The 25,545-nt window shown below is 55.7% G+C and overlaps 5 protein-coding genes and 1 non-coding gene across 6 annotated transcripts; 2 read left to right on the top strand and 4 right to left on the bottom strand.

Annotated features, from left to right (window-relative positions):
- Positions 1–233: 233 nt before the first annotated feature.
- On the bottom strand, positions 234–2,229 carry DICSQDRAFT_156104 (YBL075Cp-like protein; the record flags this gene model as incomplete). Its single annotated transcript, XM_007367417.1, has 4 exons — positions 234–255; positions 298–1,766; positions 1,830–2,124; positions 2,189–2,229. The coding sequence occupies 4 exons, from the start codon at positions 2,227–2,229 to the stop codon at positions 234–236; spliced, it is 1,827 nt and encodes a 608-aa protein (XP_007367479.1).
- Positions 2,230–5,443: 3,214 nt separating this feature from the next.
- Positions 5,444–6,142, bottom strand: DICSQDRAFT_138231 (uncharacterized protein). The gene is made up of 3 exons (XM_007367416.1): positions 6,073–6,142; positions 5,743–6,020; positions 5,444–5,685 (listed from the first exon to the last, which is right to left on the bottom strand). Exon 2 carries the CDS (start codon positions 5,979–5,981, stop codon positions 5,826–5,828), a length of 156 nt encoding a protein of 51 aa, XP_007367478.1. The 5' UTR covers positions 5,982–6,020; positions 6,073–6,142; the 3' UTR covers positions 5,444–5,685; positions 5,743–5,825.
- A 2,352-nt stretch (positions 6,143–8,494) lies between these two features.
- On the top strand, positions 8,495–15,596 carry DICSQDRAFT_64268 (uncharacterized protein; the record flags this gene model as incomplete). The annotated part of the gene is made up of 12 exons (XM_007367415.1): positions 8,495–8,902; positions 8,954–9,370; positions 9,426–9,803; positions 9,868–9,978; positions 10,036–10,404; positions 10,459–10,524; positions 10,583–10,671; positions 10,719–10,881; positions 10,932–11,195; positions 11,246–11,322; positions 11,379–12,781; positions 12,832–15,596. 12 exons carry the CDS (start codon positions 8,495–8,497, stop codon positions 15,594–15,596), a joined length of 6,510 nt encoding a protein of 2,169 aa, XP_007367477.1.
- A 505-nt stretch (positions 15,597–16,101) lies between these two features.
- On the bottom strand, positions 16,102–18,703 carry DICSQDRAFT_148289 (uncharacterized protein; the record flags this gene model as incomplete). The annotated part of the gene is made up of 9 exons (XM_007367414.1): positions 16,102–16,438; positions 16,509–16,639; positions 16,717–16,784; positions 16,849–16,983; positions 17,040–17,241; positions 18,275–18,355; positions 18,439–18,467; positions 18,534–18,574; positions 18,630–18,703. 9 exons carry the CDS (start codon positions 18,701–18,703, stop codon positions 16,102–16,104), a joined length of 1,098 nt encoding a protein of 365 aa, XP_007367476.1.
- Positions 18,704–18,908: 205 nt separating this feature from the next.
- DICSQDRAFT_t120 lies at positions 18,909–18,979 on the bottom strand. The gene has a single exon. It is a non-coding gene; the product is annotated as a tRNA-Gly (tRNA).
- A 4,188-nt stretch (positions 18,980–23,167) lies between these two features.
- Positions 23,168–25,227, top strand: DICSQDRAFT_138224 (uncharacterized protein; the record flags this gene model as incomplete). Its single annotated transcript, XM_007367413.1, has 3 exons — positions 23,168–23,639; positions 23,713–24,192; positions 24,256–25,227. A coding segment is annotated over one exon (447 nt), but the record flags the coding sequence as incomplete, so codon positions are not given.
- Between the last annotated feature and the right edge of the window lie 318 nt (positions 25,228–25,545).

The following is a 25,545-nucleotide window of genomic DNA, read 5'->3' as shown; positions in this document are numbered from 1 at the left end:
CGCACGCCGGCCTCTGTCATAATGTCTGTACAGGCTCCAATTGACCTCTCTTGGTCTCTCTCTCTGCTATACTCCATTATCTGGCACGCTGTACGGAGTTGAGGGTGAGCAGCTCGAAGATATGCGTGGGAGAGCTAAGTGGCTTAAGGCGCTAAGCCATTAAGCTAATGCACGGTTTACTGATGCGGTACCACTGGCAGTGCTACTACACCAACACATCTACTTTCAAGCTTTCAAACCGGCGACAGCTGCCAGCTACGTATGTACTTCTCGTCGCTCACGCGCCGTCCTGATTGCTCTCCCTGCTGACTGGTAGCAGAACCAGAGAGCTTTCGCATAGCCGTCTCTGCCGCCTCTTCCATCGCCTGTTGGCGATGTCTATAGACCTCGGCAGAGATGTCCTTCCCAGCATTCATCAACAAGGTCGCTCGGCCGAGTGCGTTCTGGAGCTCCACTATTGCGGTCTCTAGGCTGGACGCATACGCCTCAAGCCTCTTCTTCGCTGCTTTACGCTCCGCCGCTTCTCTGTAGTACCCCTCGGCCTCAGCGCTCATGGCCTCCATCTCCTTCCTTGAAAGTCCCCGCACGTCGCTCGAGATGGAGATATTTTGCGACTTTCCTGAGCCCTTATCGGTGGCCGAGACGACCAGGCGATCGTTCGCGTCCATGTCAAAGGTCACTTCGATCCGAGGTACTCCACGAGGCGCTTGTGAAAGGCCTGAGATCACGAACCTCCCCACCAGGTTATTGTCTTTCGCCTTCGCATGGACGCCTTCGTAGACCTGTACGAAGACTCCAGGCTGGTTGTTGGATGTCGTGGTGAACATCTGCGACTTCTTTGTCGGGACGGTGGAGTGGCGTTTGATGATTGGCGTCATAGCGCCCCCCGTGGTCTCGATCCCCAGCGATACGGGGGCGACGTCGAGGAGCAGCACGCCCTGCGTCTTCTCTGAGGTGGCCCCGGCGAGGATGGCCGCCTGGATAGCAGCCCCACATGTCACCGCCTCGTCGGTGTTCATAGACCTGTTCAGCTCCTTGCCGTCAAAGAACTCCGAGACGAGCCTGCCGATACGTGGGATGCGGGTCGAACCTCCGACCAGGATGACTTCATCTACCTGCGATTTATGTATCTTTGCATCGCGGAGCACGCTGTCGATAGGATCGAGGGTACGACGGAAGAGGTCGTCACAGAGATCCTCGAAGCTCCCGCGGGTGAGGGAAGTCTCGAAGTCGATTCCCTCATAGAGGCCGTCGACCATGACCGTGGTCTTCATGGCGGAGGAGAGCGTTCGCTTGGCGCGCTCGCAGGCGATGCGGAGACGACGGAGGGCGCGGTGGTTGCCAGACAGATCCACCCTGTGGTTGCGCTTGAACTCGGCGGAGAAGTGCTGGACGAGACGGTCGTCGAAGTCCTCTCCGCCCAAGTGCGCATCGCCCGCGTTCGCTTGGACGTCCAAGACGCCAGACTCGTGTGCGGTCACGAGGGACACGCTCAACGACCCCCCGCCGAGATCGAAGATAAGGACGTTGTGGTCCCTGGCGTTCCACCTGTCGACTCTGTAGGTGGCGGCGCACGCACTTGTCTCGCTCAGGACACGGAGCACCTTCAGCCCCGCCATAGTTCCTGCATCTTTGGTCGTCTGCCGCTGGGAGAGGTTGAAGTGCGCGGGGACGGTGATCACCGCGGAGGTGACTATGGAGCCGAGGTAGGACTGCGCGATCTCCTTCATCTTTGTCAGGATCAGAGAGAAGACCTCTTCCGGAGACTAACAGCCCGTCCGAGCAGTCAGTCGCTTTGCACACAAAGCTCCTGGAACTTTGCCACTCACGAACTCTTTCGTGTTCCCCCGATATCGCACCCGAATATGCGGCTTCATGTCCTTTTCGAAGACCTCGTAAGGGACGTGAGCAATGTCGGCCTGGATCCCCGGATCGGAGAAGGCGCGGCCAAGGAGCCGCTTGACGTTGAAGACGGTGTTGCTTGGATCCCTCGCCGCTTTCCTCATCGCGGCATCCCCGATGAGCCACTCTGTCTCGGTGAATGAAACATACGAGGGCGTGAAGGGATTGCCCTCCTCGTTAGGGATGATCTCCACGCGGTCATTGCGCCAGATCCCAACGCAGCTGCCCGGATCGCGTGCATGAACGTGGAGCAGAACGAGGGATGCGGGCGTATAGACGAGCTCACCAGCGGGTGGTCCCCAGATCTATACCGATTGCTGTTGGCATCGTCGCGGCCTGGGCAGGGGTGTGGACTCGGGCAAGAGACTGTCAAGCGCTCCATTCATGTCAAAGCATGTCCCACTGGAACCTGTAATGGAATCGGTGAGCTGTATGCGGAACCCTAGGATCACGAGCAGCTAGGGCGTTTGCACATTTGCGGAGCACCTGATAAAGATCTAAGTTCATCAGAAGCGAAGAAGCGGTATGCATCAGGCACCACTCACTGCATTTGTGAAGTATACTCGTTATGAGGGAGTACAGACTACAACGAGGGTTACAACCCTCGGAGGGCTCAGGGCGCACGGCGTGAACTACCGCAGCTCAGGAGGTTCAGCTGGTGCTCTGAGAGAGAGTTTCCAGAGAACGACGCTCTCAGGCGCGTTTGCGGACACGGAGTTGTGCAAAGCACGGATTGTGTGCGTATACAATGTTACGAAAAACGCTTCTGAAGTGTGCCAACACTCAGATTCCGTGACAGCCTCAGAGCACTTACTAAAGCCTACGCCTAGGGCTCTGTTTGGCAAGCGGGATGTGGCTATCCCGGCTATTAATGTAGTACTCAGCAGAAATACGGACGGATTGTTCTGTATAGCTCTAGCAGTAAGATGACGTAGAACAAGGCTCCCTTCAGATGAACGGCCAAACTCTGGGCCGCAGTTGTGGATGAGGTGAGCTGGCGAAGAGCACGAGGTGGTCCTCACAGAAAGAGTCAAATGTTGTCGCACTGCGCATGCAGTGAACAGCGTTGACACGACAGCTACGTTCTCCGCTACATCCCGGGCCGAGGAGGGCGCGCCTCGCATCTGGTTTCTTTGATGATGTTTAACATCAAAAGCTGTGATTACTGAATGGGCAGGTTAATGTGCCCCTCTTGCTATGGGACGCCGGCCATCCATGACCAGCCCTAGAGCTGAAGCTGAGGACAGCTAAAGCTACGCGTAACGCTTGGTAGCTATGTGGATGGAAGAACATCTCGTGCGAAACCGTGACGAATTCTATTCCCATAGCGTATCCCACCAAACATAGAGTCCTGACTCGACAGGTAGGCAGTAGGTGGAGCCACTGATGGGCAATCCCGGATGGCTTCGCACTCAGATGAGACTGCCCGAAGAGTCGAGACAACATTGACGCACTCACCAGACATGCTACAAGCGACGTCATTCTTGAGTGTAAGGTGGCACCGTGACGGCCTCCTCACCTTCAATCTTCCGACCGGCGTCGCGTTCCTGCTGCACAGCAATGTCGGAGCTTCCGTCATACTGAGCCGAGTGCATGTGGGTCTCCCTCTTCAGATCGAATATTCTCAGCTCGGGTGTCCCGGACGCTCGCGGTGTCAGGGTTGAAGAAGACAGTCTCATTGTCTCAGAAATGAGGGACGGCGCCCTGATGAGTTCTGATACGACGGCAGTGGATCCTTCCAATCCGAGTAGAGGATGAGGGCTGCCGGAAACGAAGGTGGGGGACAGCTCATCCATGGTGTTGGGAGGTGATGGGGGAGAGGATGAGGAAAGCACGATGTCGTGCCTCCGCTGCAGCTCTAAGACAGAGTCGAAATCAGCCGATCATGACCGTCATATGGTGGGTTAGCGCTGACTTTGGGCATACATGGCCCGATGCCTCCGTCTGATCATCCAGAAAACTAGGGCCGCCGCTGCGAGGCAGGATACTGCCCCACCTACAACGCTTCCTGCAACGACCCCCACGATGTCGATATGGTTTGTAGAAGGAGAGGCGGGAGATGTATTGCTGGTCTCAGGTCCACTAGCAGGAGACATTGACGAAGAAGCCCCAGCAGCGGTCGGAGGAGTCGTGGGAGTTTCTTGAACGTACACAGTAGATACAGAGACCTGCTGAGAAGTTGAGGGAAGCTCTGTATCCGTAGGATCGAAGCTGATGACGGGTGGGCCATGGCTTTCCACAGGGTCTGTAGGCGTTAGAGGGTTGTCATCAACGGTGGTACAATAAACGGAAGGTCACTTACTCTGTTCAGCAAGAATTTGCGCTGTAACCAGGTCAAATCTGTTGTAAGGCTGAAGGACATCAGATATGTTAGTAGTCAAAAGCCATGCCAGACTCATCGTGAGAGGTAGATATGCCCATGCTTGCACGGCGATGCCTCGAGGAAGCACTCGGGGATAGCTAGGATAAAGCTCGCTCGCTTCTCCAGATGGTCAAGTGGCAAGACTCACTCACCTCCTATTGAAGATCTGGTCACAACCCGCTGAGAATTGAGACCATCTAGGAAGTTTGGCATTGTCAGTACAGTACACATCCGAGCCGTAATTCAAGCTAGCTTACGGTTGTATATCAAGAACAGTCCGGCCCTGACAGACCGCACAAGCCGACATCGTCGAGTAAGTGACAGTAGTACACGAAACGTGCCCCTCTGGCCCTGGGGAAATGTACTCGTATCCTGGGTTCAGCGGTCCCAAAGTATAGTCTGTTATCACATCAATCAGCAATAGATCCCTTGGTGAAAGAAACTCGCACTCGCTATCGTGGTATGAGCCAAACAGCCAGGCAGTGATGTAACACGGGTCTTGTGAATTGCTGTTGTTCATCTGACCTTTCGTGAGAGTTCATGCGCCATTGATTCCAGCAATGCAACATACCCAACCGTAAACACCCAGGCAGGTCATCGTGGAGGAAGAATAGAATATTTGCGCTCGAGCACAAAGGACGTAGCAGAGCAGGCCTCCGAGGGCAATGAGCAGGAGGATGTGCATGCTGGCTAATAACACCCCGAGGAGAGGGGAAGGCCGTGGACGTTGACAAGGGGACTGGTAAATTTCCATCTTGGACACCAGGCTACGATATGTCCGTTCACGGGAGACATGCTCCCACAATGTGTGAGCAGCGCGCCGAAGAATCATCGGCGTTCGCTTAGGCAGCATCCGTCCACCCACGAGAGATCATCATCACCTGGGAGGACAGTCTGCCACAACAGGGTCCAGCCTTAACAAGCGATAGCCTTGGCGAAGCACCCACAGAAGCCTACAGGTTGGTTGAACCGCCCAGCATGCATGCGCACATATCCGGCTCATTGCGTGTCCGGCGACGCTGCGTCGTCGGCGAGCTTGCCTGGAAGAGATCAAAACAAGGACATGGATACTGACCTCGCCTACTTAGAGCAGAGCTTGCATTGAGCACTACTTGCGGCTGACCGATGTAGAACAGGGAAGCCCGCCGTGCGATATCGCACCCACAGTGCAACACACTACGATCGATGAGAAGTACGACACGCTTTTTTTTTAGGTCAGTTCGACGTAAAGGAACTGTCTGCATCGACACGGCGCGATGGCCACGCCGGCGGTGATACTTCTGTAGCGACCTTGATGGTCGAGTGCCTATAAGCCCAGGGACAGGCCGGCCGCACAGCTGATCATTGCCTACACCGGACGTGCGGCGGTAGTCGCACGGTTATCGAAGCACGGTTTTTATCGCCATTGAGGCATACGGACACTGTACACACACCAAGCTCGTCATCAATGATAATCATGCATTTTGAGATCTACTCACGTCATACATTGCACCAGGACGATCCGTATGCAGCTGGTAAGATAGTGTTTCGACTATCCCCATATCTCAACCCTACCACGCGCTCATACGGATCCAAGATCTTTACTTGATGCATGGCGCACCCATCTGGTGGAGTCTAGAACAAGTGAGGATGAGCACGGACCTGTGTAATTCAGCACGCGGATCGATGGAGAGGCCACACATGCCCGACCGGGATGCTCGTATATAGACACAACCATGGTGTGATATTTCATGTCGGGTCATGTCGCTTCCAATAACTATGAATCGTCAGGAGAGCCATCAGCTGGGAACAGTACACAAGACACACACCTCCGTATGCCTCACTTTGAACATCTTCCACATAGGTACTCCCTCGATAAGACCATTGTGCAGCGGCATGCAAAGTACACGAATTGATGCAAGCCGAGTATAAGAACGGGCACTATAGCACAAGAATATGGAGAGCTAGTGGTTCGGAAGTGTTGATGGTCGCAGACGCAAGTAAATGCAATCCGCCCAGCGCGATGCGACAGTCGACGCTGGCGCTTGATCTGACCTGCCTTGTATGGTAAGTGTGTCCAAGACGGTGTGATATTGCCGCACCTAGGACAAAATTGCAGAAGTTTCTGGTGCAGTGGTAACGATGGTTGTTCTTCTTTTTCCGTGCGAGAGCTCGAATCCCGAGCAGGCTCGTTGGGGTTCGGGCTGGGAGTTAGGGTTTGGGTTTGGGTTAGCGGTTAGGGTTGGCCACTTGTCTTTCTTCTGACCCCCACAAGGGGTCGCCGGTCTATTTTTTTTCGCGCGAGCGAGGCTTTAGTGTTCCCGCCTGAGTGCTCCCGGCTCGGGGGACCCCCCGAGCGCAGCGAGGGAGGGGAGGGAGCACGAATGGCGGGTCCTCTTCGCGCAGCGCTGGATGTTCTTGAGCTAAGCGCCTTACATAAGATTTTTCTACCTAATATGGGCTTGCGTCGCATCGCGCTGGGGGGATTGCATTCACTGCAGACGCAGTGGACGTTGGGCGGCTGCTGTATGCTTTCGGCCTCTGCGGCAACGCGCACGGTGTTCTCTACCACCGTCCTCTTCCCTGCCCTCAGGCTTCGGATACAGATGGCTATCTAGCAGCGAACATCTTCATATCATCCCTCCTAGCGTTCCCTCTGCTTTATTCTGGACTACTAAGTGGTTTCTCGTCGGAGCAATACCATTGGAACTGGACTGACCAGGTACAGTGACCGACCTAGGGAAGATCTGGACGAACTCGCACAAAGGACTTAGGGCTCGGTGAGTGTCCATGATATTTTACATATTGTCGCGAAGTATAGGTGAGTATCGTCATTCCTCTTTCTCTCGGGTTGCGCGCGCAAAACGGGAGCGAACGGGAGCGGAAAGGACACATCAGGGGTGGTCAGAGAGCACGCAAGTCCCAGGCGCTCCTACACGAGTACACCTCGTAATAGGAGTGGTCAGAGTGCGCGATTTTCAAGCGATTCTCTAAGCGATTCTGCGCCGATTCTGAATATCTGAATCGTGCCGAAATCGCGGCCTACTCCGCCTACCCCATACCGAAGGAAGATTCTGGGAATGATCATGGTCGCGATTCTGGAGGGCAGAAGCTCCTCCGGAGGAGCTACTGCGATTCTGCGCGATTCTGAGAACAAAACTGCCTCTAGAATCGTCCCAGAATCGCCCCGTAATCACATGTCTGTGCTGCTGTCATGATGTGCAGGCGTGTCGTAGAGGACAGGTCGTCGTCGTGACCTTGGCTACGGCGCGAAGCAGTTGTAGCATCACCTCGCCACCAACCTGAGCATATGCCTACTGCTCCTGTTGTGAGTCGCACTCTGCTAGACTTCTTCCTCGCATCAAATGTGACAGAGCATCCTACTCCCAGTGCCTTCTCTCTCCGTAGCCTTTCCGTTGTTTGAGAGAATGCACCGTCTTGCGACTGGGCGCGGCGGTCTGTCAAGTCATGCGTAGTCCGAATGAATGTGCAAGAGGCCCTCTAGCAGAATTGATATGCTGATATTCCCCTGTAGCTGAAGAGATGTCTTCCGGAAATAAGAAGCCAAGCGGAGGAAGGCCTCTCCCTCGCCGCCTTTTCTCCCTCGAGTCCCTCAAGAAGCAGCGCAGTAACTCCGAGGACCCTGGATCAGGCGGAGCCTCGCACTCCCGCAAACAATCCACTGCATCCTCGAATCTCCTCTCCCTCTCGGAGAAGATAGAGGAGGGCGTCGACCCATTCGGCGACGGCTCTGCATGGACCGAGAAGGGCGTAGTCCAATCTCCCGAAGAGGAAGACGGCCCGCTAGCATCGGCTGAGGATGTGGCGACACCGCGACCACCGAAGACGCCTCCAACTGCGCGACCCATCCCCCGCCGGGCGAATGTCACCCCGCTCAATCTCGGTGGCACTGTCGTCGTAGCGGCTGATGACTCCTCTGCCCCGCCTCTTTCACCTTCACGCCGCAGATGGGACACCCTCAGATCGCATGTTCTCCCTTCCTCCTCCTCATCAATCCGATCCGCTACCCCTCCACCTCTGCCATCCAGTTGGGATGCCATACCGGAGACACCGTCCACTGCTGTACCATCACGTCCATCCACGCCATCGCGCGGTTACCGGTTCGGACAGAAACGATCTATGAGACACGTTGTGGAACAAGTCCGCGATGTGACCCACGACGAAACCCGCCGGCTGGTAGACGAGATCCGCAAGGCGTGTATGATGGTCCGCTTTGGTGACGTCCCTACCATGAAAGCGCAAAGAGCAGAACCGGTGATTCACAACACCCTCGGCTCTACGCTCCACCTACCCTTCCTTGCCTCCTCATCCAACGTCTCCTCAGCCACAGCAGGAAATGGTGGTTCTGGACATCCACGGCAGGCCACGGGCGGAGGGGGTTTGAGGAGACCGCAGAGCGTGATGTCGTTAGGCGTTAGCTCTCGCGCAGCGCCGACGGTCACGCATATTGCGAGAGCATTGACGTCTTCCACCTCTGTGAATCGTCCGAAGACTCTTCCGTGCGAGACGCAGGTGCTCGCAGCGCTGCTTGTGCCTTTCCTAGGGCCGCATAGCAACGAGCAGGTTTCTGTGGAGCAGCAGACTGCGGTCGAGACGTTCGAATACGCCATTAGGACGTGGAAAGCTGCGTCGCACGAGGTACGTGACGCGGATCACATTCATATGCTACTTTTCCTGAAATGTTTGTAGGCCGAGTTGGATCGCTGTATATGGTGCTGCAAAGCTGCGTCTGTCTACTCTAGGTCGCGAATGCGCATCCTTGGTAGCCTCTCCAATATCCTGTTCTCTCGCGACCGGACATTCCAAGTCGAGACGCCTGCGATCCTGCAGACGTTGCTGCAATGTCTCTTCTCTCTTCTAGTGGTCTTAAGATCATCACAAGACTCCAGGCAAGAAGCTGACGCTGTTGCGGCGTACATCGTTGGCATCAAGAGCGGGCAGAGTGGAACACCTAGTCCACAGGCGCTGGAGAAGGAGTACGGGGTCCGACATAAAGGGGACAGCGACGAGCATGTGAGGGAGATCATCGCGGCGGAGAGCGTGATAGGCTGCCTGGAGGTTGGCTCAGAGGTGTTGAGGAGATGGACATTACATAACCTTGTTGAAGTGGGCTTTTCTGCCTCATTGGGCCCTTACCGTTGCTGACGATAATATGCTGCAGGAGCATTGGACATCCTCCGACTCACAAATGCTTCTTTCTCCCCTCCTCACGACCATGACCTGGCGCAAACTGAGGACGTTCGTCAACTCTTCGGTATCCTTGCTCCTCAATGGATCGCTCGACCCACGTCAGAACACCTACGACGCAGACGTAGTCATACACCTCTTGCGTACCCGTATTCTACCAGAAGTCGAGGCGATGCAAGACGACGCATTCGCGGTCGTAGGCGAGATTCAGAGCAGCATCATCCGGCTGGTGCTGGAGCTTCTGTGCATACGAGGGACCAGCGAACGTGAGTGGGTGATGCTATACTTCTCGCACTGGGTCCAGGAAGGCGGTAAGTGGCGCGAGAGCGTCGAACGCTCCCTGCAGAACCTTGTATGTAGCAATCTCTTCTCTGTCTGCTACCATCGTACTGAACGAGTGCGCTGTGATCAACCAGATCGGCCAGGGGGAATGGCCTACCATTCTGCGTCTCATGCCCATCCTTGAAGAGCTTCCCGAAGACATTCGGGTGTCTCTGATCCCTGATCTTCTGCCCGCTATCAGTGACGTAAGCTTAACAGCTCTCTGTCTGAGCCAATTCCTTACAACCTTTCCTCTTCTGCAGCGATTGACACGAGATCCCCCGGAACGTTCTTGTGCACCACTCTCCGACTTCCTCGATTCCGCAGCGATCAGCTGTCCGAAAGCGTTCTTCAAGCCGGTCTTCGGTTGTGCCGCATCGATGAAGGATCTCACGATTGCGAACCATCTCTGCTCCCTCTACTCAGTCGCGCGCTTCTACCCTGGAGTCTGGACGCATAATCCCGAAATGATGTCCGTAGCGATAATGATGGACCCCACTGGTTCGCGCAAGGTTACGGAGCCTACAGGCGCGGCCCCGACTCAAGGGAGGGTGCGAATAGGACAGATGGTGATTATGGTGGAGTTACTACATCATTTGCGGAGGATGCGTCAATTGAAGGACCCAGCTGCGGTAAGTCAATCGATGCCTTGCAGGCTAAACACCTGATGGCTAAAATCGTGATAGTTCACTGTCACCCACAAGTTTGTGGTCTCGTTAGAAGCGAGACTAGGCATGCTGATTGAGGCCAAGGTTTGTTCTATCCTCCATCAGCAACGAACGCTATGTTCCTTACCGTGTTATTGTGCAGGAGCAAACTACCTTGATCCCGGCCTCTCAGAGACTGCTATTCTGCGCGCTCTTCCGGGAATGCAGGCTGTTCACGCGCTCTCTCAGAAGGTAGGATGTTCCAGCTCCCCGTGATGTGGTTATTCACCTACTTATAGTGCCGCGTGGCTACCATCTGTAGTCAATTGGACGTCATCATATCTCTTCGATGCGAACACCGATCCTGACCATGAGTTGAACGAGGACGAGGCCGTCAGCACATTGTCTAAGTTGATCGCGCTCTACTCCCAAGCCAAGGCTGGTCTGGGTGGCGGTGGCAAGGTAATCATCACGTGCTCTCCTTGTGCTCTGTCGCTCACTTGTCCCTTCAGCGTCGTACTACTGTTGTTGGTCCCACCGGCGTCGACACTCAGCAGGGCAAGACGGCCTCTCAAAGCGGTTCTATCGACGCTTATCAAGATAGTTTCGATTCCCGAATTACAATGCTGCAATCCCTGGTCGATAGACGTGTCAGTACCGCGCTAGATCTGCTCGTCACGGTCTCTGGCCTACTGCAACCGGACGATTACATGCGTCTGGGTCCGATTCTGTGGTACAAGCACCTGGACAACCCTGAGCCGCACGTGATCGCACCTGTAAGCTTTCGTTTTGAGGTACAAATGCACTTCCTAAATATCTTGTCTAGACCTGTTTCCTTGTCATGCAATGCGCAGAGAAAATCCCTACAGAGTTTTCCGCGCTCATCAATCAGGACCTATCGAGGTATGCCAGGGCCTACCAGCGTATGCTCGTAACTGGCATCTCATTGATGTGTATAGTGCAGAAGTCTCTATGAGGCGCCATGCGGTTCAGCGGATGGCGACTATGGCGAGCTGGCGTTTCCAGCTTCTGTCACAAGAAGTAATACTCGATAAGAACTATCGACGACCTTTTAAATTGACAAGACCACCGGTCCTCTTCGTCCCGACGGATATTGGAAGCAACCTCTTCGAGCTGGAAGAGGATCCCAACGATTTCAAGGACAGCAAAGGTCACGTCCTTCCTTTGGAGCTCCGCAGACGACTCAACGAGGTTGGATGGGCGGAAGAGCGAGGTGAAATGGACCCAAAGACGGAGTGGATCAAGACGCCAATGACACGCCTTCCGACACAACAGCTAGACTCTTTGAGCTCGTCACCCGATGCCGCTGCCACTACCTTCCAGTCCCAAAGTCCTAGCCCGAGCCCTGAGCCGTCCCCTACGCGAGCTTCTCCACGGGAATTGCCATTGTCCAGAAAGGACTCCTCTGTGGGTCAGTCGCGTGCGAAGCGACGTCCGGTCTTTGTCGCTACTCTAGTAGGATTCTTCCCGAAGCTAGCAGCGATGGTCAAGGATAGCGACTTCGTCGTCGCTAATACTGCACGCAATCTAGTGCTCGACCTAATGCGCGATGATCCTCAGCTGCTCTGTAGATCTGTGTTTCATGAGCTCTCCGGGGACGCTACTGGAATCATGTCTGCTATCACCACTCTACGCAATTTCCTTCACTGCGAGTTCGCTTTACCTCCGGGTGCTGCTCATCACATGCTCAACCACGTCGTCGGCTTCCTGAAAGGCCTTATGCGCCATACGGAGAGCGTCGATCCACTGCTAGGCTTCGGTTATAGCTCCCCCATTGTCGCCAAACTTGCTCCCCAGGTTAGCAAGATGTCAATGCGCGATATACGACGAGCAAAGGTGGACACGCTACTGCTTCCATCGGGATCACTGTGGTGGAACGATGCTCCGCAGCCTGGACCTATGTTTCCACGGTCGTTGGAGTCCAACTACGATCCCTTCGATGCCCTTCCAGCTCCAGTGGTATGGGTCACTATGGTTAGGACTGCGCAGAACATGGTGTTCCTCAATCTGCTTCGGCAAAATGCTCAGGATGTCAAGATCTTCCGGAAGAATCTCACGACACTTGTCTTGCCCATTCACTTTGACGACCTGCACCAGAACTCTATCCCTCTGACTGCATACATACCTGTCCAGGGGCTTCCACCAGCACCAACTAATCCAACACTGATAGCTCTATCCCTTACCCTGGCACGTAGTCATCTGCTCCTACTTCACCAGGTTTTCCGGTCCATGTCCCGCCATCTCAACGATCGAGAAGAGCTAGCGTTACTACTGGATGGACTCAATCGGATCATGCTTGCCCATGGTGACGACGTTGGCATTGTTTCTCATGCGATGCTCAGTAAGTGCAACGACTGACCTGATAGGAATGCTTCACTTACCGCTTTACAGACTACTTGATCGCAAGTACTCGTTTCAGACGGCTCTTCACTTCCGGAGGCGGTTACACGATGTTCATGCCAGCGGTGATCAAGGTCTACTGCGAAGCCGCGTCTCAACCTACTATCCGGGCGGTGATCGAGTTCGCCGTCAATCGTTTCTTCGCACTCCACCAAGAATCCTTCATCTTCCAGACCTGTGATGTGATGTCAAACGTCATCGCCTTGCCAGGTGTCGACGGATCTTACGTATGCCGAAACATCTTCGCTCTGCTCGCCACCTTGAAGAACAGCGCATCACAGACCAACAGCGAGGTTTCTGCACTCAGTGCGCTCACCAAGCTCGAGGAGCAGGAAGCAATTCTAGTCACAATCGCGGAGAAGGTGCCTCAAGTGTTCCTCGCCTCGGTACATCGCAGCGCACAGGACAAGAATCAATTGACGGTGGACGTACCAGATGAGTTCGATAGCAAGCGGTTAAGTCTCGACGATCTCGTCCGACTCTTCCTTACTGTCATTGCCCATAACCCGACAATCCTACGAGCACAGCAGTTCCTCCGCTTTCTCATGTTCCTGTCGCCGCATCTCTACCACGCTTCGGCTTCAGCTCGCTCTGTCCTCAAGGATGGAATCAGTGCGCTTGCCTCCATCCTCCTCAACAAGGGCATCGCGAAACCGAAGACGTCCGAAGGTGCCTCTCTAGTCGACGAGCTTGGTTCGAACGCTGTATCGCAGACCGGGCTGAATCAGGCCAACCTCCCTCAATCTTCTGTTCCCAGCGACCTCTTGGCGATGCGACTGGATCTGCTTTCCCTAGTCGTCGGCTACACAAAGGCGGGCGGTACGCTGTCAGCCTTAGCATCGCAGCGGGTGTTAGAAGTCGTGAAGGTCATACTCAAGGATTCGAAGTCAAGCGTCCTACGTGTTGCGGAGTTCCTCGCAGACTATGTTCGTGCGATACTCATACGTCCTGTGCATCCTGAGTTGAAACAGGTCGTCACGCTTCTTTCGGATGTCGCCCCGATCATATCATCCTACTCTACTACAGTCGACTTCTCCGGTGTCTTTGACGTCGTAACGTCCCTGGCCTCCGATACAGTCTTCGCCAACCAGCCAGCCTTTTCCCGAGTTTTGGTCAACCAATACTGCAGCGCGGGTCTGGAAGCATGCGAAGTAGCGGCATCGGAGAACCTGCTGTGGACCTTGACTGTCCGAGGTAGCATCCTCGATCTCTTGGACAGGTCCTTGCTTGTGATTGGTGCAGATGTGATGTCAGAACTGGAGAAACGCGAGCCAACGTACGAGTTCCTGTCCGGCATCATCTTGCCCTTTGTTCTGCGCATGAAGGCGACAGTAGAGATAGCTAGCAACAGCCAGTGGGCGGACAAGTGGCGACGGGACGTCTATGCGCAAGCATGGCTGCGGCTCATCGCGTATGTTCTGAACGTGATCCAGCGCGCAGACTACATTCGCCCTGACTCACGGAACATTATACCTGGCCTTGATCGTCGCAAGTCAACGGATAGTCGGTCACTTTCCTCCACGCCAGACCCGAAGCCAGCCATGGCCCTCGTCGTTGCCCTGCAAATACTGAAGGTGATCACAACTCGCGCTGAGCAAGAGCTTTCTACTGTGTTCCCCTCCATATGGGGGCAGATCGGTGATGTTTTGAAGGAGACCCTTGCGGACGGAGACGCAGGGTTCGCAATCCCTTCTCGCGGCGGCTACTCGGAACCACCATCACCAACGCACTCACCTCGCACGAGCTCTTTCAACATCGGTGCAGACGACGGCAACCCCTTCCTCACCCCTTCCATGGCACCCTCTGCACACCGCACGCGCGCCGAGCGCCGCCCTCGCATCATTGACTACATGACCTGGTCGCTCATCGAGTGGCTCTGCCTCCGGCGCACCCCCCTCGCGCTACAAATGCGTGTCTTCATACAAGAGAAGGTCGCGCTTCTGCACCAGGAGCTGATCGTTAACGGCGCAGGGAACCAGAGCCTCGCCGCGAGCCCCATCATCAGCGCCATGGGCATGCCCTCCGGCGGGCTTAACACCCCCTTAACTGCGCGTGGCCGCAATCGGCCTGTCTCAAACATCTTCTCTAAGCCGCGGCGGAGCTTCCTGAGCGGTGCAGACCCTTCAAGCGCAGTGTCGACCCCGCGCAGCTCGACGCTCTTCGCCAACGCCGTGTCGCTCCCCTCGTTCGACGAGTTCGGCATGCAGTCTTCAACTCCGCGCAAGGAAGACGGGCCTGGGCGCCAGGCCGGGTACCAGCTCATGCCCTCTCCACTGACACCCTCCCGCCGCGCGGCGCGCGAGTCCGGTCCCAAGATTGTACACCTTGGACCTGTCCGCCCGCTCTCGCCCTCAGGGGGCGGACCGCGCCGTTCGTTCTCCCCCAGCGGGCAGCGCAGTGGAATCGGGAGTTCGCGCAGTGCGCTCGCGCTCGCCCGGGAGATGGTCGTGGAGTCGCCGGTGCTGGTGCGCATGACGGTGCGGCGGATCCGCGTGGCGCAGGCGATGCTGGGCTATCCGCTCCTGCCGCTTGCGAACGTGTCGTCGATGGACTCATCGATGACAGACATGAACGGCGAGCTCGCAGAGACAGAGGGCCTGGTGAAGGCGTGGTCGCGGGCGGAGGCGGTGGAGATGCTCATGCAGGAGACGAAGGACTTGATTGAGGAGTGGCGGGACGACGAGGAGCTGGACGGGATCGGGGACGATAGTGGGATTTTGGTGGACTTGGAGGAGCCCCGGAGTCCGCTCTCATAGGGAGAGGCTGTGCGGCTCGCTTTTCGATGTCATTTTCTGGATCGGCTTCCACGCATAAGTAGTAAGACCACCCTCGCACAATACGGACCATCTCTCATTGCTATCCTTGCTGTAGACCCCATCCTCGCGTACCTGTATATCATCGCAGAATTTGCATCAAGATCATTCAAACCATCTTATCGCTCGATAATACATTTAGGCCGTGGACAGGACACAAAGCCAATGCACAGCATTCGCTGGGGTATCTCTCGCAACTGGAAAACAAACAAGTCACGAACAAGTCCCACATAAAGTCATAGCCGATGCGTCCGAAGGTATCCAGGACCAGACCAGTACGGAATCCATACATTATCAGCCGAGCTCAGGCCACGAAGACGGCCCGGGCGCGAAGACGACGATAACCCAGACTAGATTATTACGACCGGCAGAAACCCAAGCCGGGTATCCCAATGCACCAAGAAGTATGTAGATCCACATTCCACGCGAATTCCATCCAGACGCACGCTCACAGCAGGACCGCCGCAAGCGCGAGCGCAGCCCCGGCAGTGATGGCAGTCCACGCACCCCCGCTCGCTGCAAGCGCGCGCAGGCCCGCGGCGCCGTTGACAGTGGTCTCGTTCGTGACCGCTACGGCGGGCGAGAACGCGGACGCGTTCTTGCCGTACACGTACGACTGCGCATTGGCGGGGTTGGACTTGGCGTCGGCGCAGACGACGGAGACGGACTCGACAAAGGCGTAGAAGTGGCCCGCAGACTGGTAGTCCGGGTCGGACCAGTCGATGAGGCCCCCCGCCCACTCGATTGTGCCCTGCGCGGAGGTGTTGATGCCCGCGGGCCAGATGCTACAGGTCGAGCCGATGATGAGTACAACATGATGCTACTGAATGTGTGAAAGAAACGGATTGGGCGCACCTGAGCTCAATGCGAGACGGGGTGGAGGGGTACCTGCTGACGCCGTCGGAGCCGGTGACGTCGCTGCGCTTGAGCTGGCGGACTTGCTGGCCGTCGATGAGCCACGTGAGAGTGTCCTGCTGCCAGTCGATCTATTCAGAAGCAAAGTAAGACCCTGTCAGTCCGCCCAATTCTCATTCAACCCTCGGGGAAGCTGAGAAGGACGTGCCGTATAGTCATGATAGTTGCTGAACGTGTCCGTCAGGTTCCCGTGCGTCGCGCCCGCGGTCTGCTGGGCTGGTATTCGCGTGCATACGTTAGTACGAGAAAAGAAGCGGAGCCAAGGAGAGCGAACACGTACGTACGACGCCCTGCCAGAAGTAGTTGGACTGGCCCTGGGTGGTCTGCTTGCCCGGGAACTCCCAGTCGATCTCGTCCTTGATGTCGGACATCGTAATGAACGCGGTGACGACCCCGGCCCAGCGGCCAGTCTTGACTACCCATCGCCGTCAGCATCAGCACGCCCCCGCCACACTGCGACAATATACGCACGCCGAGCAGTGATGGTCCCGTAGTGGACGTAGCGCGTGGACGAGAGGCGGGTGCCGCCGTTGTCCTGGGTGAGCGTCATGGCGAGCTCGCCCGCGGTGGAGTTGAGGATCGTGCCCTGGTTGACGACCCAGTCGTACTTGGTCGCATTGCCGTCGAAGTAGGTCGCGTTAGAGAGGATGCGCGAGAAGTCGGTGAACGTGTGCTGCGTGGCAGGGAGGCGAAGATGTCAACGAAGGCCACGCGCCGAACTGCGTACCAAAGGATATCGTGTGATAGCGGCTGTCGACAACACTATGTACGAGCGCGGTGGGGACACTCGAGGAGACGGTATACCCCTGAGAGAGCACATAGGCACACCGGTATTGGAGACAAGACGCAAAAACAGGGATATTGTCTGTGATTCTTCAAGCGCATATAGCGACTGCGCGCGATGCATCGCGGGCGTACAACCACATATCGCGCCGCATGCGCGCGGCTCCGGACAACAAGAAAACTCAGCCCACTTCCTCGCGCGCCTCCATCCAATGCAAGTAATCAAATCACCGTCCTAACACTCGCGCGCCTCCCAACCGAATTCGCAGCCGCCACAACGTCGCGTCAAGCTGATGAGAATAACACTTGCCTTGCGCGGCGATCTGAGCCCGAGGAAGGAGCGGCATGTGTCTCCCCGCAGTCCACGCGACGCAGGACAAGCTGGCGTCGCGAACCATGCCGACATGCCGGCAGTGGCTGTAGCCATGTGTTCAGCTCTGGATTCGCAGCCGCCACTCGATGCAACGATACCATCGCGAACAATACATAATTGGGATGGCTATGCACGCCAGGACGACGGCGGAACGATACAGCGGCCAAAAGGAACGAGGGGCGAGACGCGCCACTCAGAACCCAGCTAAACGGAAATGAGAAGAACGAGCAGGTTCCGACTGCTCAGAATAAATGCGCTGTCCTCGAACGGGCAAAAGAAACCGCGCGAGACGCGGACATCTGCACGCCGTCATGGCCACACCTCGAGGCGATGAAATCGCCGTGGGATACGCAGCCTCGGAGCTTCGCGCGCAACGGCGGTCATCATTGATGGATGCCGTTGCTCTACGGCGACGCGCTCTTGCCGTCATGGCGGTGAGACCGCCGAGGCAGCACGGATGGTCGTCGTTCGGGAGCAGAGGATGAGGAGGGGTGCATAGGGGTGTCGTGGAGGAAATGAATGAATGAACAGGACGAGCAGGAACACTCACGTTGGCGTTTTGGCAGACGGGCTCCGGCATGCAGGATGTGAGGCTGTTGGATGCGAGCGGGTTGCAGCCACCCAAGCAGAACTGTGCGTATGTTGCGCCCGACGTCGCAAGTCAAGTCAGCACGACGTGGACGTATTCCGTCAGAGGAATGGCAGGATACTGACGCTTCCAGAACCACAGAAGCCGAATTCACCTATGGGATTGAGAGAGTGGCACCAGTTAGTACTACCCTCCTGCGACAAGTGAAGCAGATACTGACTGCAGCATGGCGCGGACGCAGAGCAGAGAGATGTGGAGTTACTGTGAACAGGGTGATGTCGGCGACTGCGAGTTTTGATAACGAGACAAGATATACCATTGCTGAGCGGAGACGACGGAGAGCGAGGCGAGGAGGGTGAGGACGGCAGGTACGGAGAGCTTGAAAGACATCATGGTCGGAGAAGATTGTCGTGGAGATACTTAGTAGAGACAGAGATACAAGCGAGCGGAGATGAGAGTCCTGGAACGTGAAGACCGGCAGTCCAGATGAATGTTGAGAACAGAGTTTTGTACACCACGCCTAGGTCTAGCGCTGTCCGTCCGTAAGTACTTGACAGGGTCGATTAAAAGAAAAAACTCGTCGCAGTGCATGTAGTGCATTAAGGGGGAATCGAACCCCCGGCGGGTCGATGGCAACGACCCAGGTTACCACTACCCCATTAATGCCCACTGCCAAGCGTACTCAGTTGGTGATTGTTGCGTTTTGTCTACTACACGACCGAAGTACATGTATACTGTCTGCATGCCAGTGATACCTTGCTATCTACCACTCCCTATGTACGGCTCGAGTTCCTAGGTGGCTCCTCGAAAATAATCTGTCCGTCTATATGGGATTCGCCGTCTAGCCCCATTTCGCCGAGCACCTCAGCGAAGGACGAATCTCGGCGACGTCGCGCGCGCAATTTCAATCGCAGGACAAACAACCTGGACCGGTGCCTGTCACGGGCCACAAGAGCTTCGAGCAGGGCACAAAACCCGTCCCTGTCCAACACCACATCCGCCAGAGCTAGTGAACGCAGTTCTGGTACAAGCAGCTCGCCCTCCCCCGACACTGTTCCTAGAATGCGCATCACGCCCTGGACCCGACGCAGTAGATCTGCTTCCGATATACGACGTCCGTCTAGGGACAAGGATCTCAACCCAGGGAACGTCTGCAACAAACGTCGCCATGCGTCCGCCTCGAAATATACGCAGACAGTAAGCTCCTGTAGCGAGCAGCGTGCAGACGTCGTCCAGGAATTGATGCGGAGCGTATCCCCACTCATCGAGCACGGCGTCGATGTCGACGGGCAGCTCTCCTCCTTGTCCAGAACCGCTGCCCCGACCAACCGTCACCGAGTAGAGCTGGATCTTTCCGGACGTTGCTGCGGCGATCATCAGGAAACGGTCGTGATCCTGGGGTATGGTGTGAAGAAGTCCACCACGGCCGTGACGGTGGTAATCGTGCACCGCTGACCAGATGATCACATTAGCCGTAGCTGGAAAGCGGAAGTGCGACAGAAGGTGGAAAATCTCTGGAGAGTCGGGCTCCTCCGAGGATGGGCACAGGAACTGCGCCTTGCGCATGTTTGGCAGGTAAACGGTGACGTCGGATGACATGTCCCGACTGTTGCCCTGATCGCTGTAGGCATCAAAGGGCCATGAAAACAAGTTAAGCTCGAGCTCTTCGAGGGCTTGACATTCCTGCAGTCTGCAGAGAAAGTCATTGAAGGTGCCGTGCACATTCGCTGCAGCATACCCGCATCCTCGCAGATATAATCTCCGGAGTGGGAGAAACGTAGGGGTGTACCAGTCGATATCCTTCGCGTAGCCGAGCAACAGGGTTCGCAATGCGGGGAGATGGGATGCGGCGAGTTCGGCTCCAGGGTATGAACGTCTTGTCTGGGGGTCGTTGGGGGAGACGAATAGGTCTGCTAGAGCATTCATGGATGGATTTAGAAGGTCTTGAAGAAGTGATATGGTCTGTTCCACGCACTCGCGCAAGATAAGCCTGCGGATGCGAGGACCGTTGGCCGTTAGGAGGTTGAGCACTGATGGCAGCATCGTAGCAACGTGGATAGTCACAGTTACTGGGAGTATCCCACATGAACCTTGCGAGCGGTCGAAGCAGAGTTCGACCCATTCTCGTTTATGCTTGATGTGTATGTCCTGAAAGAGTTTGGGAGACGTGTTGATGACGTGTTGCCAGTGACTGCAGACGCTAGTGACGCGAAACCCTTCGTCGTATTCCCAAGTAGAAGCATCGTCGTCGTCCGCACGATCTTCGTCGGCATGGAGGAAGAGAAAAAATCAAGCGGAATAGTTCTAACGGGAGTTTGTGAGCCTTGGAGCTGGCGTTCCAGACCCTCCTCGGATCCATCTAAGGGACGAGTCATAGTTTGGTAAGCCTACATTGGAGCAAGCAACGTAAACAGCGAGGCTACATACCGTTGGCAGCGGGCGGGAGTTTTGATCGGGCGGGGACTCTGGTTTTCAACGCTAAACAAAGGAATGATCTGATAGTCTAGGCCCACCAGGGCACTGACCTTGTAACTTCAAGCAGCAGTGCTAAACAGTCCATTGTATTAGTCTGAGTGGATCCGAAGTGGTAGTCTTGGGACGATGTCCAATGCATTGTTTGTTCGCTCAAATTCACCTGAATCCAAGCATCGTCAATTCTATTATATGCGGCCGCTTACTACACAATATACAGCTGAGGTTACTCCCGCGCGTATAGCGAAACCTTCATGATCGCCGCCATCCCCGTCGCACACCTGCCCACCCAACCTCGTAGCCGTGCTATGTAGCCTTGCGCGAATTCAACGAAGAGAATAAGCTTGCTCCTCGAGGTTATCTGAGCCCGACGAAGGAGCTGCACGTGTCTCCTCGCAGTCCACGCGACAAAAAACATACCAACAGTGCTCTGGCCACTTGCTCAGCTCAGCTTAACACCATCGCAGACAACACGCATGTAAGGATGTACCTGCATGCCAGGGCTGCGAAGGAAATGAGAGCTTTAGGAGAGGCAAGACGCACTAGCCTGAGCCTTCCAATGCTGCTCGAGCGCGACGGGGTGCGAGTTCCTAGATAACGCATCGCGTCCCGAACAAGCAACCTGAACCAAGAAGACCATATATACCATTACTGAGAGGATACAGCACAGATCAAAGCTAGAAAGGGGAAGGATGCAGGTACTTGTGGAGAGCTCGAGAGACATGATCGACGGGACGGCTAGCAATTGTCGAGCACGGAGTTACCCGACCTTCAGGCGCTCTCCTTGTTCTGCTCAAGAGCGAAAACAACTGCAACTCATATCTTATGCATCTCGGGAGATTCGAACCCCCTGTTAGCCAGCAGCATCAACCCTCGACGGGTATTACCATTACCCTACGATGCTCTTTGCTCTACCATGCAACAGAGGAGATTCGAGCGACTGGAGCCAAAGCAGACGAGAATAAACGTCGCCCTTCCTTTCACTGGCCGATCACCCCTTGTCGATACCTCAAAGGGACAAGCCTATCAAGAAATAGTTCACGTACCAGATCGCAATTGGACGATAGGAGAGACCCGTTTCCCGATGGCGGGTTGGTTCGGGCACGTCCACGGTGGCTGTGTTGGGCGAAAGCGCCATCCGACCAAGTGCCGCGTCACATCGATGATCGTCCAACTTGGGGGTCCCTAACCTCCTTCAAGTTCTCGCCCTCAGTGCGCCCAGGATGTCTGCTCCACTATTTCAAGATGACAGCAATACATGTGCTCATGACACTAGAGAATTCCAGATCCTGTGACCTTCCCATCGCTAAATCCCCACAATGAGCACTTGACCGCTCCGGATCACGATGCTAGGGCCTACAGGGTACTCGGCGGTGCGCACATTCTTTTTCTCTTCGCGGGTGCGGGATTCTTGAGCGAAACACTGCCGAAATTCATCAACCTACCATAGAGCTATGCTCCGGTCGTGATCAGGACCACTGGATAGATTTTGTAACAGTTTAGAGGTGCCATCGGAGCGCGTACCAAGCGGAGGCCCTTTGCTTTGACCTTTTGGGCACTTGATCCGTTAATTGTCTAGGGACCAGCTTGCGTGGCTCCACATGTAGCCCTTATCATGCGAATCTGTGGTCATGAGCGCCCCCGCAAAGGTATAAGAAGGGGCGTACATGTTGTCCATCGCCTCCAACCCAGCTGCGACTCCCATCTCATCATGTTCTCCTCTGGCTTCTAACTCTCTGTCTCGAAACGATCTCTCGTCATGCTCACGACCCTGTGGCTCTGTCTTCCTCGTGCGAGACCGATAAGCTACTATCACATTACTCTCCGGTATGTGTCTCCGCTTGAACCAAACCCGCCTTGTCTTGTTAGCTAACTGACACCACACCAACTTTGACGCACCCAACAGCCACCACACAACGAAACGCTGTCGAAGGTAGCTGGCGCGGGATGCCGGCGAGGCGCGGTCCGCTCACCAACGTACGTCGCGTATAATGTCTGTAGTTCAATAGCAAATCACTGAACTACCGAGCTTCTGCAGGTTACGCGGGGCCGCCTCCGCAGGCCCGATGTTTTTCGGACGTCGGTGTACAGGCCGATGAAAATGGGGAGCTCGAGCACCACGTTACACTCGCGTCTGCCATGCAGCCAAAGGCTTGTTGTAGACGACGACGACGACAGCCGGCTACCATCTCGCTCGTCGTGGATCGCCGATTTCCGGACCGAACGTCTTGACTTGCAGCCGCCACTGACACCCTGAGCAATGTGCCGATAGCGCTATATGTCCCACTCGTGTACAAGTGGCGTTCACAAGTTCCCGCGAGTCTAGCCCCCGGCCCTTCCCCCCCTCCCAACCGTCTGGTGGCCCCGGCTCTCTTCCTACAGTGTCGCCCTCCGACGCCTCCACTTGCGCCCTCTACTCCCATCAATGTCCCGCACGGCATGTTCAAGTTCAATCAATATGCCAGCGATGTGTACACGGTCCCAGCGTATGGCTCGAACACTCCCTACGTGCCGGCGGGCCAGAATTCCGCATCCACATCCTCAGCCTCCTCCGTCCCCTGGACGCCCCGCACCGCCGCCGCACCCGTGTTCACCTTGGCGCAACATGACAAACGGAAAGTACCCCTCGTCCATCCCCAACGCTGCACATGCACACGCCCCGGGAATGTTGTTCCCAAGGCTGCGGTGTTGCTTTTCGCATGTACAAGGGCATTCTCTGCGAAGCGGGCACTGCTTGAGGACCTGTGTTCAGCAGACATGATGGGCCGATGTATGAAGGCGTCCCAGTACTCTTTCTCACGGACGATCCTGGAAATCTCACTCTGGTAATGAGGAGACTCATGCCGCCCCAATGGTACGTTTGCTAGCTCCAGTATCCAAATGCTTTGTACTTATACTCATACTCTTGTCGTAACCATGCTATACAGAATGGGTGCCGCTCCTCCAAACCTGCTTGAGGTTGCCACCTGTCCGCATATATCCAAGTATGGGATGGAAACATTGATCACGCACTGCCTGGACATCCTATTAGATCGATTCCCTTGCGACTTCTACGAATGGCTGGACCTGGGAAGACCGCACGTTCCTACGCACACTAGAGGAGCAGTTGGAGTTCCTTGTGCGCCTCGAAGAAGCGCGACGGGCTGAAACACTCCCCTTACGCAACCCCCAACCTGACTCGGATGGTAGCCTTTAGGATAGCCCAGAAGATAATACACCAGCGCATACAGACAAGATGAGACGGTGCTCGAGAGCCAGAAGCGAGGGGAGAAAAGGACGTGATTTGATGACAACGGCGCTGGTCCACTGCCCAAGCGTATCCCCCTCCAGCGGCACAAGGCGGTCAACCCACGCGTGAGGCCGATAAGCTACCCTTCAGTTCACCTTCTTTCACCTTCTCTGCGACGGTATGTGCCTGCCTAACCATCTTTGCCTTAGTTCGACTGCTGACTAGACCGAATGTCCGCCAGCCTTCACATGCGAAATCAGCCAATAAAGCACATACCATCGCCCTGCACGCTTTGTACCTCCCTTTCATCCTTCCATCTCACCCACAGGGCAGTCTCGCCCTCTCCGCTTCCTCATGCTCCTCAGAGCCCCTCACGTCCTCGGTCGACTTGTACATCCGGAGCGAATGGCAGAGGACGTAGCAGAGAGGGAGATTGACGATGAAACACTCCCCTCTGCGGGCCCATCCATAGGACAATGGGTGACCTTCCTAGCTGTCGTCACTCCTACCAAGACGCAGTCGTTCCCTGCGCCTACAGCCACCAGACGGTCTCCCCGCAGCGCAAAAAGCGGGAGAACTCCCGTTCTTGACGCCCGCAGGCGCTTGAGAAGGCTACTACAGTGAATAGCAACGACTACGCGGACTATTTCGCAGCCGTAGACATGTCGGTGCAACCCGGCTTCGCCTGCAATGCCACCATCGTCGCCGAAGCCTCCGCGTTCCCACAGGACATCGCCTACGACCACCACTACTCCATTGTTGAACCCGCGCTTCGGTTGCTAATCTGGCGTGTCCTCGGGTCGTAGTAGCGCCATCCCTTCGACGCAGTGTTTCAGGCGGTTATCGAGGTCGCCCGTCCCTGAGCGTCTGGCTAGTCCGAGAGCCACGGGCCAGCATCGTCGCTCCTCCCGGTCCCAGCCACGATTCCAGTCAGCGTTCTCTCCTGGTTGGAGGCGCGATACGCACGATAAGCCCCCATGAAGACCGCCAAGCGAAGGGCGAGGCCGTATATCGTCGCACACGCCATATATACACTCGTCGATGAAACACATGTATATACATAGTTGCATCTAACATTGCGCTCTGTATCTACAATGCACTGCTTCAAGGAAGTTTGTACGACGATATGACTCCTGCATGTCTTCGAATAGTCATCGCGAGCCGCAGTTACAAGTCTACGCGGATTAGACTGACGAGCTGCCCCTAGTTCTAGTAACAAAGTAATCTTCAGTTTCTCGGTAAGTTTTCCCAATCCGTTTCGGCTCAGCATACGCCTCCTGTCGCAAGGCAAAGTCAACCCTAGGTCAGAAGCATAGTTTTCGGTGTCAGTTGTCACGTACCTCACACAAATTTACTTCGTCAGGTCCAATGCTTCTCTCAATGCTGTAAAGCCTCGGTCCAGCTCGTTGTTGGCCGTGCCTAGGTTCCTCTTCAGACGACGGCGAGTGACGGCAATGTCAACGTAGGGGTGTGTATTCTTCACAGCGAGCCACCCACTCTCCAACTCACCTATTGCCTCCTCTGAGATCAC

This window comes from Dichomitus squalens, assembly GCF_000275845.1.
Source record: "Dichomitus squalens LYAD-421 SS1 unplaced genomic scaffold DICSQscaffold_25, whole genome shotgun sequence".
Lineage (NCBI taxonomy): Eukaryota > Fungi > Basidiomycota > Agaricomycetes > Polyporales > Polyporaceae > Dichomitus > Dichomitus squalens.
Note: the sequence above shows the minus strand (reverse complement) of the source record. Positions and strands in the feature narration are given on the sequence as shown.

Bases quoted from the DNA above. Each gene is read 5' to 3' on its own strand.
- DICSQDRAFT_138231 (XM_007367416.1), bottom strand. From the start codon at position 5,981: ATGGTTGTGTCTATATACGAGCATCCCGGTCGGGCATGTGTGGCCTCT.